Here is a 14,545-nt window from a genome sequence, read left to right as displayed (position 1 = left end):
ATGTAATTTAGAAGAAGATATTGTGTTAAAGCCATTGGACCCTTTTGGTACAAGAAAAAGAAAAAAAGTTCACAGATTTACAAATAACTTACGGGGTTTACAGAAGGTAGTGGTGAAAGACTTCTCTTGAAATATTATTCCATGAAATGCTTTACTTTTTGAGAAAACAGTAAAACAATATCAATTCTCGATAGCGAGAATTACAGATTTATTTTTAACACATGTCATGACACGGTGAAACGCGCGGATACAAGGGTGGGTTTTCCCGTTATTTTCTCCCGACTCGGATGACCGATTGAGCCTAAATTTTCACAGGTTTGTTATTTGATATAGAAGTTGTGATACACGAAGTGTGTGCCTTGGACAATACTGTTTACCGAAAGGGTCCAATGGCTTTAATAAGATCACAGAATGGACAAGAGTCTATGGGCGAAACACTCATAGAACTTGATGACATTAATTCACTGGAAAATGGCGGGAATGTGTATTATAGTAATTTCACTCATATGAGTGATGTAATATTTGGCCTTAATCATAATTATGCATACAAGTGTATTGCAGGACTGGATTCTTGTTTGTATTACTTTTGCAATCTCTTACAATCAATGAAACTGTGGGGCAGACTTCCTGGCAATATGCAAAATTACTTTCAACATTGAAAGACCAAGGGGGGTCCCCCTGCATGCAGGCCCAGACAGCCCACGCTAATCAACCAGACCCACAGCCTCAATTACCTGGCCTGACCCCTACAAAGCAGTCCCTGAATCCTACGGATCCCCCCACGCTGTGAATGCACTACTCCAGACTAACATGGTCACACATGACCTGCCCAGGGGGCTAGGATTCCCAATGGGGGGTGCTTAGACTCTTGCATTTCCAGGGCCTGGATCAGCGAGACGCTGGGAGCAGATATTTTCTTGGCGCAGCGGGACAATGATTGCGTTACTGACCCTGGTCCTTACAGGGGGCCGTGAAACACAACAGGGGGCGCGACTCTGTCCTGCGGTGGACATTTCATTATTCCGTTACTAACATCTTGTAAAAACAGCCCCCCTTTTGTGCAGTCTTTAGTCTCCACATGCTCGAAGCATGTTGGTTTCGATATTTCATAAAACCACACCCAGTGGTAACGATACATGATCTCCTACATTGCAAGTGTGCTCTGTACACTACCATGGAGGAAGGAAACACGTTGCTACCATGTGACTCATATCAGACACTTTGATTGGTTTAATCTCCGTCTGAACTACTGACTCGGGCAAGGAAATAGCATCCTAACATCACCGTTACTTATTTTGACTGCAGAACTAAAATTGCATGTTTAGCATTGGTACAAACCAAGACCAATATCCACACTTAATGTGACCACCAAAATCTCCATGAGACCCAATGAAACAACAAAGCTGTGAAAGTTTAAGCTCAATCGGTCACCGGAGACATGAGAAGAAAAAAAGTGGGGAAAAACCTTAAATGTTTTCACTCTTTTCAAATAAACTTGCAAAATCAAAACCAATTGTTTTGCTAATTTCTCGAAAAATAAGGGATTTCAAAGCAAGTACATTATATTATTTCAAGGGAAGTTTTCCACCATGACCATCTTTGTACCATGTACCATGTGTGCTAATCTGTGAAAATTTATGTAACCATTCTTCTCATAATTATATGCTATTCTTTGTAGGTTCTCTATGATGAAAACTTTGTCATGAGATTGAGGTTGCACTTCCATAAATAAAATAATGTGTCATTTCATGTGTTCCTCAATTTAAAAAAATTACAAAATGTAAAATTATTTAATGTTATCAACCACCTTTCAAAGCAGTAGCTGTATATTATGCAAATATAATACAATAAATATGCAATTAATAGCACTTCACACTAAGGCTATTAAAAATAATAGCTCAGTACCCCAATCTCAGACAAGGTGTTAAATTTCACTATTGTACCAGCATGTACATGTACATGTCCAAGCCTTATGTTTACTCGTCTGTACTGTACAACTACCTGACTATAGTCTGGTGCGTCAGGGTGATCACGCAAGCGGTGGAAAGTTTGTCCGATATCCAGGGTCCACTAAATTTCATAAAGCTATTAAGCAGAAAATGCTGCTTAGCAAATGGGGCACCAGTTCCAACAATGTAAACTTCATGGAATTTTGTTGCTGGTGACCAGTTTTTGTTGTAAGCAAGTTAGATTGTTCTGTGCTACCAAAATTTTTGTGCTTTCTGCAGGCTAAATGAAATTGAGCCGGAGGCCCAGCTTTCATAAAGCTGTTAAGCAGAACATACTGCTTGGTAAATTTCTTTGATAAGTGAGATATTAGTTGGGTACCAATCACAGCTATGGTAAGTGTATGGTATTTTGAGTGGTTATCTTGTTTAGCTAATCAGGTTTGCTATGCTTGCAAGCTTTATGAATAAGAGGCCCTGGTGTTTTGAGCTACAGTGGCATCATAGTGAGGAGTGCTATTGCACCTTCATTAACAACAAACAAGTGCACGACCTATACTGCACTAAACACAATACTCTTAAATTAAACTCCATTCAAATGTTTCCTTTGTCCATGTCCCACACCATTTCTCCTGATAAAAAGTTGGCAGTTGCCCAACTGAAACAGGTGGTTCTGTTCTTTTAACAAACTTTCGAAACAGAAAAAAAAATAAAAGTTCACAGATTTACAAATAACTCGCTACCCCGATGATGTTTCCTATGGCAGTCAGGTGAGGAGTCGTCAGACGACCGAAGATGACGGTCTTTTCTGGTCTTCTGCTGCTTATTCGGTACCCGCTCACGGGACGAATCCGAGGCTCTCTCTGAGGAAACCTGAGTGACAGGGATGCCCGAGCAACGGGTGAAACCCGAAGACGAGGGCGGGCCCTGTGAGTGGGGTATCCCGGGGGAGTCCCAGGTACCCGACTCCGCACCCATAATCCTTCTCCCCATGGCCAGCGCCCCACAGCCTATGGCGAGGGGGGGTGCCTTGTGGGTCTTCAAACCTCGCAAAAGGCCGTCACCAGCCGTCGTGGGGGAATCCACGGTGTCGGTGCGGGCCGGGTATTCTGAGCCGTGCGGAGGGGGACTGCCCTCCGGCTTCAGAGACCCCGAGGCGGTGCTGGGAGAGTGGGCGGTGCGCTCTGGACCAGAGCCACCTTTCGCCCTTCCTCTCTTGGTCGTTGCCCCGGCACCGGCTTTCTTGGCCTTGTCGGTGCCTTGACCTTCAACTGGGTCGACTCACGCACACTGACCGAGGAGGGGGAGCGGTAATCAACCTCTCTTTGATCGTTGGGTCTTCCGGCCGACGCAGCCGACAGAGGCTTACATGATGACTTCATTGTAAACATGTAGGCCTAATTGTATACAAATTAAAGTTGTTCATAAAGTCTGTTTTTGACAAACAAAGTTGCCTTTTGTCAATAATATCATAACATATGCTAATCAGTGAGTGGAAACATTTTTTTGACCAAAATTACAAAATGTTGTCTTCTTTTCACGGAAAACTGTACACTTGTACCATACAACCATTGTATAGGCTGAATTGCATACAATGGAAAGTCCTTCATAAAGTCTGCACTGTGCAGGTAAAAGTGCCTAAAGATGATTATCTGAAATTAAAATTAGAAAAAAAATCCCACTTTGGATGATCTCTTTTAGGGCAAAATGACACCAACTTGTCTTCTTTCCCTAGCCAACAGTGACTCCACTTTATTTATTGGCCATTTGGTCTGAAGTCTGCATACATGTATAAATAACAGGAAGAAGTTATCTGAAATTAACATTTAAAATAAAATCAGTTTAGGGGGCAAAATTACACCAAGTTGTGTTCTTTCCCCCAGCAAACTGTGACTCCACGTTTTACATTGGAAAGTTTTTCTTATAGAATTTTACAAGACAATTACGTTATTATGCTCATCAGCGAGTGAAACAGACACTCCATTATTGGATTTGACCAATATGTAGAGAAGGCGTCCCATGGTGGACATCCCTAGATAGGTCAAGCTGTGTGTAACAGCATCCTTTTCAGGTGGACTTAGTGAGATTATACACGGCAGCAAGGCTAAAGGTTGCCCAGCCACAAGGCTGCGCAAGTGGGCGATCAACACACCAAGTCTGCACGGACAGTGTCTTTGAGTGCTTGGGCGTGGCAAGGAGCCAAGTCTTGCTTGGGAAAATGTTACTGTCCATTTCTCTTTGAGTGGCAAAAGATGCATTTGAAAAAGTGCCCTTAAAAAAATTAGGCTGTAACAAAAACATCGCCATGCATTTACAGTATTATTGATGGTGACTGCCTGGTTGTGAGAAACATGAATTTTGTGTTGTTATGAAATATATGGAAATATATTTTAAAGAAAAATAAAATGTGAATTTAGTCTCTGTTGGATATATGTTATGAAATGGGAGCACAGGGCAATCATCGGGAATATATGATCTGTGTACTAAAGGCTGATGTTACCGACTTGTCTTTAGAGGTTTAAACTCAGCAGCCTAGAAATATGCATATTAGGTTATGTGAATACAGGTACATGTTCATTTGCATTATTATGCAGAAGTGCTTTATGGGGTATTTTTTGCTATGAAATTAAATTGGGGCCGTGCCCAGTACACTGTTTCTCTAGGTATAGCGGGGCCCCAGTCCTTGTATTGGCTATGGTGGATCACTTGCCCAAGGGGAGATGGGTCACCAGTGAAGTAGGCCACAATGACGAAGAGGCCGAATCCCACAGGACCCGGCGAGGCAATCAGATTGGCAAGGAAGAGGAGACCAGTGGGGCGACGGAGCTTGCGAAATTGCAGGCTGAACCAGCATGGGACCCCGGGGAGCGTAGGATTCTGAGATAAAGAAGACAATTGCGGCTGCAACTGGGCCCGGCGAGGTTCCCCGTGGACCACTAGCAAATGGAAATGGACCTGGCTTATATCCTGCTGATGGTGGCAAATTACATTTAGGTCTCCGCTGGGACTTGGCCAGAAATGATTGAAAATTGGAGCTACAGTATTCATGCCTCTCCCAGGGGAGGCACAGTCGCTGGCTGTTGACTGGCTTGGATCTGAAAGCCCAGGTCTGAGTGATACAGACTGCATTATAACCTTCGCTCGGCACTGGCTAAGAGGCTCCTGGGGGAGGCCGGGCTTCTCCCCAGGGGGGCCCGGCGAAGCCTGAAGCAAACAACTAAAATTACATTTTCAGGCCTGGGAAATCTGCTGTGCAGATGTGACAGCGGTGGATGGAAAAGGAGACAAGAAAACAGCCAGATTTTCCAATCCGAGGGGGTGAACGGTATGAGAGAGAGAGAGAGAGAGAGACGGGGCAATGGCGGGGGCCAGGTGACTCTGCGTAGGAGAGCTTTGGCCTAGCTTTGGGCCCCCTAGGGAGGGATCAGTGAATGTGTCTGCCTATCGGCCATGATTACCACACAAACGAGATGGAAGGCCAAGCTGAGGGTTCTTGGGAACAGCAACCCCTGCAAAAAAGGAGTATGAGAAGCAAACATTGGGGGAAAGAGTTAGGAGTTTTGATATGTTAAGCTGTACACATGTGTACTCTCCGAATGCACTGAGAACATATTCTCTATGTGCATTCTGAAATTGATCACTATGGCGATGTTGTTGTGTCGCCCCGTTACACAACACATCCACTTTACGTTACTCCGGGCGATTCCACAGTTTACTCACATTGTATTGACTACACAAATATTCTGTAGGGTTTGAGTAGTCTGTTTTTGGATATTCTGTATTCTATAGAAAGAGTATTCTGTATTTGAATGTGTAGTCTTTGAGTCCTAACTTTTGATATTCTGTAGTCTTTGAGTATTTTGTATTTTTATTTGAATATTAATTTTGTCTTCTGTATTGGATTATTCTGTAGTATTTTAATACTCTGTACTTAAAAATTTGTGTTCTCTCGACATAATTTTCTCATACACATTTGGAAGGTACCCGTTTGGTAGAACTAAAAACAAATATTAACTTAAAAACTGACTTTGTAACGAGCATTGGAGAACTGTTGATAGTATAAAACATTGTGAGAAACGGCTCCCTCTGTAGTAGCATAGATTTTGAAATACAGGTAGTTTCTCACTCAAATAATAAAAGACTTCTAGCTGATGTCTTTCATTCCTATCTGAAAGCACACAAATTCGTCCAACAAGGGTGTTTTTTCTTTCATCATTTTCTTCCGACTCTGATAACCAATTGAGCTCAAATTTTCACAGATTTGTTATTTTATGCATATGTTGAGATACATCAAGTGAGAACACTGGTCTTTGACAATTACCAATAGTGTACCTTCCCTTTAATAATTAACTAACTTCCACATCTCAAGGTAATTATTCAAAACTAGGCCCGATTTTGATTTAATTTAAAGCCTGTGTGTGGGTAAAGCACAATTTCTTTTCAAACCACATACAATCTTGGTTAGCAGAAACAGGTAAGCAGCCAAAGTTACACAAAATTCTTCTCAGTTAAAGCCATAAACACTTTTGGTAAACAGTTTTTGTCCAAGTCCCACACTTTGTGTATCACAACTTATATATAAATGAACACCTGTGAATATTTAAAGCTCAATCGGTCATCTGAGATAGGAGAAAATAATGGGATAACCCACTCTTGTTTCTGCATGTTCGCGTGTCATGACATGTGTTTAAAATAAATCTGTCATTCTCGCTATTGAGAATTGATATTGTTTTAATGTTTTCTCAAAAAGTAAATTATTTCATGGAACAATATTTCAAGAGAAGTCTTTCACCATTACCTTCTGTAAACCCTGTAAATTATTTGTAAATCTGTGAACCTTTTTTTTTTTCCCTGTACCGAAAGTGTGTAATGGCTTTAAACCATGGAGGTGGTTAAACAAGATTGCTGAGCAGTATAAACAGCTTTACAAAGTAGGCCTTGCAAATTGTTGATTCTTTAGTTTGGTCAATGCCACAGTGAGTATCTGGAATACAACGAGCCTTTCTGTTTAGGGGTTTTGTTTTTTATTTTTGTTTGTTTCGTGTACTAAGCACTGCACTGAGTACTTTCCCGAGTTCTTTAAAGACAAACAAAAACACAAGCAAAACCCTCATGTGGGAATTGATTCAAACCCAAGACCTTTCCTAAGCAAACAGCAACAAACTGTCACCATATTTTCACAAGAAAGTCAAATCCATTCCCCATTTTAGCAAGGTGACTGCGAGAAACAAACTACATCTCTGGATGCAACATTCATAAACGGACGACAGACTTTGGGACTCTTTAAATATGATCAGTCTAAGAAAAAACACCAAGGGAATCGTCTGACTTTAAGGACAAACTTCCATCATGGCAGCTGGGTTAAATACTCGATTTCTCACACACATAAAAAAAAAGATAAAAAGATGACAATTTATGTATCCCTAGAAGGGATTGTTTTTCTGTTTGTCACAAAACAAAAAAGAAAATACGACCCATGGATCAAATGAAGACTGGAACATTATTGCTTAGATATGTAGCCAAATCTCTTTGTGAATTCCAAATCCCTGGAGAAGTTCAGAGATGGATGACGTTGAAGCTACATGTACCCCATGCTCTGTCAAGGTATGGAAATTGTTTGAGCGCCTGGAAGGATATTCACAACAAAGACATGTACAGGAGAAAGGGTTTTAATAAATTAAGGTGAAAAATTGAGTTTCAAGAAGGCCTAGCATGAAAGTTTGATCGATTTTCTGCCATTCATAAGTCATTATTTGAAGGTTAATATTCTGCATGGGAATGGGAAAACATGCCTTTGGGGCAATCCTAGCCAGACAAATGTAACAGTTACGCCTTTTTTCCTCAAAGCTATTTGTTTGCTTACAGCTTTTTTTTACATAGACAAAATGTACCAGCCTGGATGAATGTCATAGAGCCTTTATGCCCCTCTTCCAGGCACACAACAAAAACTATCAGTACACTTGCAAGAGTCAAACAACCTGTGTCCTTATTATAAGCAGAATTAAAAGCAGATTTTCGCAGAAGTAAGCAGGATACCAGTCACAAATTGTACATGTGACATGGTAGTTTGGCTGATAGACAACATTTTTATTCTGGTAAGCAACATTTTATTGGTCTAAGCTAATTTGTTGTGCTTAAGCCGCTCTATCATGTCTATAAAATCGGGCTTAGAAGTCCACCTATTGCATAATCTTATTCAAATGAGAAAAAATTGACAGAGAAAAAGGCCTTTCGGAAAATGACAAATCTGTGTGTTGGAAATGGGTCCAACAAATCTGTGTGTTGGAAATGGGTCCAACAAATCTGTGTGTTGGAAATGGGTCCAACAAATCTGTGTGTTGGAAATGGGTCCAACAAATCTGTGTGTTGGAAATGGGTCCGATCTGTGTCAGTGATTGATCTTTTCAGACTTCAACATTTCAATTTAGCATTGACCCATCCTCTATGGACCCATGTATAGAACATGGGATCAATGTCAAACCATACCCTGCTTGGGAGGTGGGTTGAGGTTCTTTTAACTGTGTAGGGAATTTCACTTTCTAAGAAGGCAACAAAAAAAACAAATATCAAGCAGTGTGAAAGAAGAGCGAATTTATGGCATCAACGGAGATTTATAAGTGTAATTTTCCACTCGGATTTAAGCTTTTAAAATACTGTTTTAAAAAAACTGCATTTCCTTCTGAACAACAAATCCTTTAATGATTTCAAATCATGGCATATTTCTTCTACAAATCATGGTTTATAAATCATGGCAAATTTCTTCTTGAGACTTGGTCCCTGAAACTGATTCTCTCATGAATGAACTAAGAAACATACATATATACTTTTGTTATGGGTGCGAATCTCGCTTGAGTAATAATGCCTGTGAGGTTTTTTTTTTCACAGGACTCGGAGAAAGTATGCCAAACATACATCGCTTTGCACACATCCGTGTTAAATGTGTGAAACCAAATAATAGAGTATTGTTGTATTACACATCCAACAGTGCATGCAGTAATATGATGAAAAGGAATTGTTCAGTTTCAGGGATGTGTCGACAGGGTGGGACAAAAACTGAACTAACTATGAGTGTAAAGGCCCGGTCCCACTGCAGCGATCAAGAGAACGATAACGATAACGACGCAAAGAGAACGCATTCTATTGGTTGAATGAGCGTGTGCGTATTCTGCGTAGAGCAATTCAACCAATTCAATGCGTTCTTTGTCCGTTGTTATCGTTATCGTTCTCGTTATCGCTGCAGTGGGACCGGGCCTTAAGCGTAAAAGCTTGCGAGCCTGGAAACTTGTTGTTTCGAAGCCTACCTAAAATATCTTTGTTTTCAAAAGCCCTACTCAGCAATCCGGGGTGTTCCATATATGCTTTAAAGACCCTGGACACTGTTGGTAATTGTCAACGACCAGTCTTCTCACTTGCTGTATCTCAACATTTATATGCATGAAATAACAAACCTGTAAAAATTTGAGCTCAATCGGTCATCGAAGTTACGTAATAATAATAAAAGAAAAACACTCTTGTCACATGAAGTTGTGTGCTTTCTGATGCTTGATTTCGAGACCTCAAGTTCTAAATCTGAGGTCTCAAAATCAAGTTCGTGGAAAATGACTCCTTTCTATAAAACTACGTCACTTACATGTAAGAGCGGGCCATTCACTCAATTTTGTTATACTATCAACAGCTCCCCATTACTCTTTACCAATTAATAAGGTTTGATGCTAATAATTATTTTGAGTAACTACAAATAGTGTCCACTGCCTTAAAAAGCCCTACTCTGCATTCAGGGGATTTCCATATGCTTTAGTCTTCATTTTCTTATGATTTTGATCAAAGTTATAAAAAAAAATAATTACAAAATTTCAAACTAAAAAGCTTTTTTTTTTTAGGAATTAGGGTTAAAAAAAATCACATCCCTGCAATGTTGTTACTCAATAAAACTCAATCCAAATGCAAGGCTCCAGTCTATGGTGGGATGTGAACCAACTGAGCCAACATGATCCCCCATTTTGTACTAATAAAACAAAATTGAATTAGTAAATGTTGGAGAGGCCGCCTCCTTTTTTGTTTTCTTCTTTTTTAGTGGGCAAGGTTGCAAGGCCATTTTCATTTTCTCAAGGGCATCTTCAAGTCTACTTGTATGCTATGTGAAACACTAAAGGGGCACCAAGGCCAAGAGCAGGGCAACAAGGTCATGACCTCTCTATAATTCAAGGCCCTACAATAAACCCTTCCCGTGAAATATGCTCATCACATTCATGCATGCGTACAAACGCCATAGAGTTGTGCACTAAGAAAAACGCGCAATCGCGTCTGTGTCACGCACCCATTAGCAGTATACAAAACAGCGCGATGTTCCCTGTACAGGCGCTATGTGCAATCAACCTATTTCATGGGAAGGGTCTATTGCTTTGTCAAGAGGAAACCAAGATGTTACATAGTAAAAATGCTCTGAAAGTAAATTTGCTTTTGTGCCTTACGAGCTTTATAAATGAAATTGGGACATGCTCTACAATTTATATCAAAATCAAATTGAGCCTTGAAGAAAAAACAATCTGTCCTCTTTTGTACCTGTGTACAAGTAGGCTTTAATGTACAGGATACCAGACAAAGAGGGTCAACAAGAGTCAGATTTTGCTGGGTTTTCTTGGTCGAGGAGCTCGGAAAGAGCTTCTCCCCGACATTACCAAACTCTAGGGGATAGAATTACTACAAAATAAGTTGAAACTTGAGACGGTCTTTATCTGCTTGTGACATTTTGTGACTTTTTCCCCCACTTGTACGAAACAGGCAACATTCGGTGCAATGCACTTTTCAAGAGGCATCACCACAGAAACACAGTCGAGTTACGTTTGGAAAATATTGCTATAGTATAATTATTGATATTCTATACCAGTCTCTACTTGAAAAAACTAAAAGTAGGTTAAGAAGAACACTAATGCCCAGCTAGCCAGTCTGGTGACATTTTGACCTAGGTGGCCCCAATACATTGCCTCTGGGGGAGGGGCGTGCAAGACCAATCCACACACAAAGTTTAATAGTTGCCAAGTCCTTCGCTCAAGTTGTAATACATAGCTAGATATTGTGGAAGTGTCGTGGCCGAGAGGTTAAGAGCACCGAATTCAGAGTGTGGGTTTGAATCCCAGTCATGACACTTTTGTCCTTAAAGGCAGTGGACACTTATGGTAATTGTCAAAGACCAGTCTTCTCACTTGGTGTATCTCAACATATATGCATAAAATAACAAACCTGTGAAAATTTGAGCTCAATCGGTCATCGAAATCGCGAGATAATGAAAGAAAAAAACATCCTTGTCACACAAATTGTGTGCGTTTAGATGGTTGATTTCGAGAGCTCAAGTTCTAAATCTGAGGTCTCGAAATCAAATTCATGGAAAATTATTTCTTTCTCGAAAACTATGGAATTTCAGAGGGAGTTCGTTTCTCACAATGTTTTATACCATCAACCTCTCCCCATTACTCGTCACCAAGAAAGGTTTTATGCTAATAATTATTTTGAGTAATTACCAATAGTGTCCACTGCCTTTAAGCAAGACACTTCACCATTCCTTCGTCCTGTGGATGTAATGTAAAACCGTTGGTCCCTTGTATTGTGTAACGCGCTTAAAAGAACCCAATCACTTTTCAAAAAGAGAAGGGGTATGCCCCGGTGTTCCTGGCTGGATTGGCAGCATTATGCGCCAAAGCACCTTGTTAAAGTATTAGGTCTCATATGATAATTCAACTTCGTCCCACTCACCATTGGTAAATACTTGGCCCTTTGTAAATATAGTAATTATTATTGTTATTATTAAGTATAAAAACTAAAAAACAGCTGGACTTCAGTCGAAAGTTTACTGGCCTAACAAAACTAATGACCTGTGGTCCAATGTAAATATTCAAGCCCTGCACACCATGTCATTATTTTTTTTTATGACGAAACTACTTAGCTATAGCTATTTTTGTTGACGCACACTTTTCTGCTAAAGTAAGCGTAAATATTTGGTCGCCACAGGACCGATTTCCGAAAGCTTTGAAGCAGAGCAAGTTGTTTAGCACAGAAAGACCTTGCTCAGCAGAAACAGGTTACCAGCCAAAATAGATTGTAAGGTATACTATTTGTGACTGGTGTCCTTACCATTTTTCGCTCAGCAGAACAATTTACTTCAAACCTTTTTCAAAATGGGCGCAGCCGTACAACAAAATCTACCGCCTGGCTTTTTGTACTTACACTTCACCGCTGCCAATCCAACGACCCCACTGGGCCAGACGAGCCTTGCTCCGTGGATGTGAACTGGTAACAAAATAAAACCAGGACCAGTGCACCTTTTAGAAGTCAGTGTAGGGTGAGGATGCCCTCCTTCTTGTATCCCCCAAAAATGAGCAATCGTATACGTTCCTGCAATAAGACCCCCAAGACCACATGTACACGTGAGCGTCTACCCACTACCAAAAGCCCAGACAGTTTTCTGACCTAGAGGAATGGGAGTCTTAATCTATCGGCGGCCCAGGAAATAATTTGACGCACTACAGCTCCGAAAGGGGAAAAAATACTACAAATCTGGACAGTCACTGGGAGCAGATGCACACATCTCCGACAGAGAGTAGAATCTTTGTCTTTGTCTAAAAATACATGGGTCTCGGTCACACTGGCAAAGCGTGCGTCATTGTCTGTCGGGCTTGGTAATAAGTCCAGCACTCCTGGCCATCCAAAATCTAACAAGTGGACAGCTTTTTTTGTTACTTTATCAATCACAAAAACACACACAAAGATAACCCATAACTTGTCTATCGTTAACTTGTCTATCGTTAACTGTAGCTTGGAAGTTAATGTACCTTGGCAAGAAAAATGGGGCATTACTTCCTTGTGTCCTATTCTCTCTCTATTGTTCTATAGGCCTAATACATGCCCTTGAAAACTGGCATGTGTTTCCATTGGAGAGATGTGTGAGCAGGGATTTTCTAGAAACTGAACAAAACTCCACCCTAATTCCCTTTTATGTACAATTAATAGCCTTTTGTAGTAGTGGGTCAAGGTAAATAGTGCTAGTCAGTAGGGAGAGGCAAATCATAGTAATTAACAATGAAAATTATTGTTGTAATGTGCACTACTTGCAACAAAAATGTCAGCGTCTGTAAATTTCCATGTAGGGAGTGGTTTTTTTTAATCCTACCATCAAGCTCACCTTATTTGCACATCAAACCTACCTTTTTTTATAAAAGTCTGACAATCCCTTTTTTTTTTTTTTTTTTTTTTTTACTTGAACCAATGTCATCTTCCTGAACAAAAACGCCATCTCAAAGATAAACAGATTCAGTTCGGAGATACACTGTAGGAAAGGGGGCCAGAACGTATGGAAAGGAAAACCCAGCTCTCTACTTAGCTGTTCAAACAGTTATTGAAATCAAGCCCTCTCTCAATAGAAGATTCACAGATAAGGCCATCACTTATACATTGTAAATAATATGAATCTTTGCATTCTTCTTTCTTTCTTTTTATTGTGTACCTCATGAATATTCTATTTTCCTGACACAGTTTCGACAAAAGGTTTTTCGAAACCAAAATGTTACCCCGAAGGATGTAACACTAGGTTAAGCGTACATGTATAGGGCCATCAGGGCACTTGCGGTGCAATCTACATGTCCATGTACACCTAGTGATCGATTTCCCTTGTACAATATCAGAGAAAAATGCTGCACAAAATGTATCAGTTGCCACTCAAAAATCACAATTTGCTACTCAATATTGGCATTCAGTGTGCAAAATATTTTCTGGTTTTTCTACATTTTTCGCGATGCAAAATTGCTAAAAGAAACCATTCCCTGAATTACTCTTTTTCAAGTTTAGCACGGATTAAACTTTTACACCACTCCACAGCTTGAAAAGCTACTTTACCCCATATCCGGTTGAGCAAAGCTCCACTACCTACAACACAGTCTGGCGACACCCCAGTGTTGACATCACACCCAATCTGTGCATGTGCGTATGTAGCAGGGAGAGACACGCCCTGGGTCTGAGCTGCATTTGAAACCTCCCACCTCCCCCCCCCCCCCTTGCAGGTGGTTCCCTCTGTGGACCAGTCGCAAGTGTCATGAAGGAAATTAATACACAAGGTTTCCTTCCTGGCGCGTAAATGAGAATCAAAACCATACTGCACTGGAGTCATTTATCGCATTAGAGAAAACTTGAGTATAGGACGGTGCTGTAAGGTGCGGCTGTGTTTTATCATAGAGAATGGAACGCTCATGTCCACTTTCTTAAACGTAAAAGGGTGAAAAACTACTTGCTCTTGCAAAGAGCCATTGGCGGCATCTCATTTAAAGGGGGAAAGACGGGTTATTTCAACTCGATTTAGAGTGAATTCATTCCAGTTTCACCCAAAAAGGGTGACAACGACTGACTTGCACTTTCCAAAGACACTTGGTATTACAAAAAGAGAGTGAAATTTTCGCTCTTTCACCGTAAGTGACTTTTAAGTTGCATTTCTACCAACATGGGCAAGGCTCTAAACACACACTGGACCACCCGTCTGTCTAGTAAATTTAACATTCGGCCCGGTTCCAGTTTCACAAAGCTGTATAGCAGCAAAATACTGCTTTGCAGGTTTC

The 14,545-nt window shown here is 40.6% G+C and overlaps 1 protein-coding gene across 1 annotated transcript in view; it reads right to left on the bottom strand.

The window, feature by feature from the left end:
- Positions 1-14,545, bottom strand: part of LOC117288943 (zinc finger protein 423-like) — a 42,903-nt gene that overhangs the window by 15,887 nt on the left and 12,471 nt on the right. The window contains exon 2 of the mRNA XM_033769820.1: positions 2,690-3,211. Within this exon, the coding sequence (XP_033625711.1) occupies positions 2,690-3,211 (522 nt within the window). The remainder of the gene's footprint in view (positions 1-2,689; positions 3,212-14,545) is intronic.

The sequence above is a fragment of the Asterias rubens genome, chromosome 4 (assembly GCF_902459465.1).
Source record: "Asterias rubens chromosome 4, eAstRub1.3, whole genome shotgun sequence".
Classification (NCBI taxonomy): domain Eukaryota; kingdom Metazoa; phylum Echinodermata; class Asteroidea; order Forcipulatida; family Asteriidae; genus Asterias; species Asterias rubens.
The sequence above is the reverse complement of the archived record's forward strand: the minus strand, read 5'-3'. Positions and strand labels throughout refer to the sequence as shown.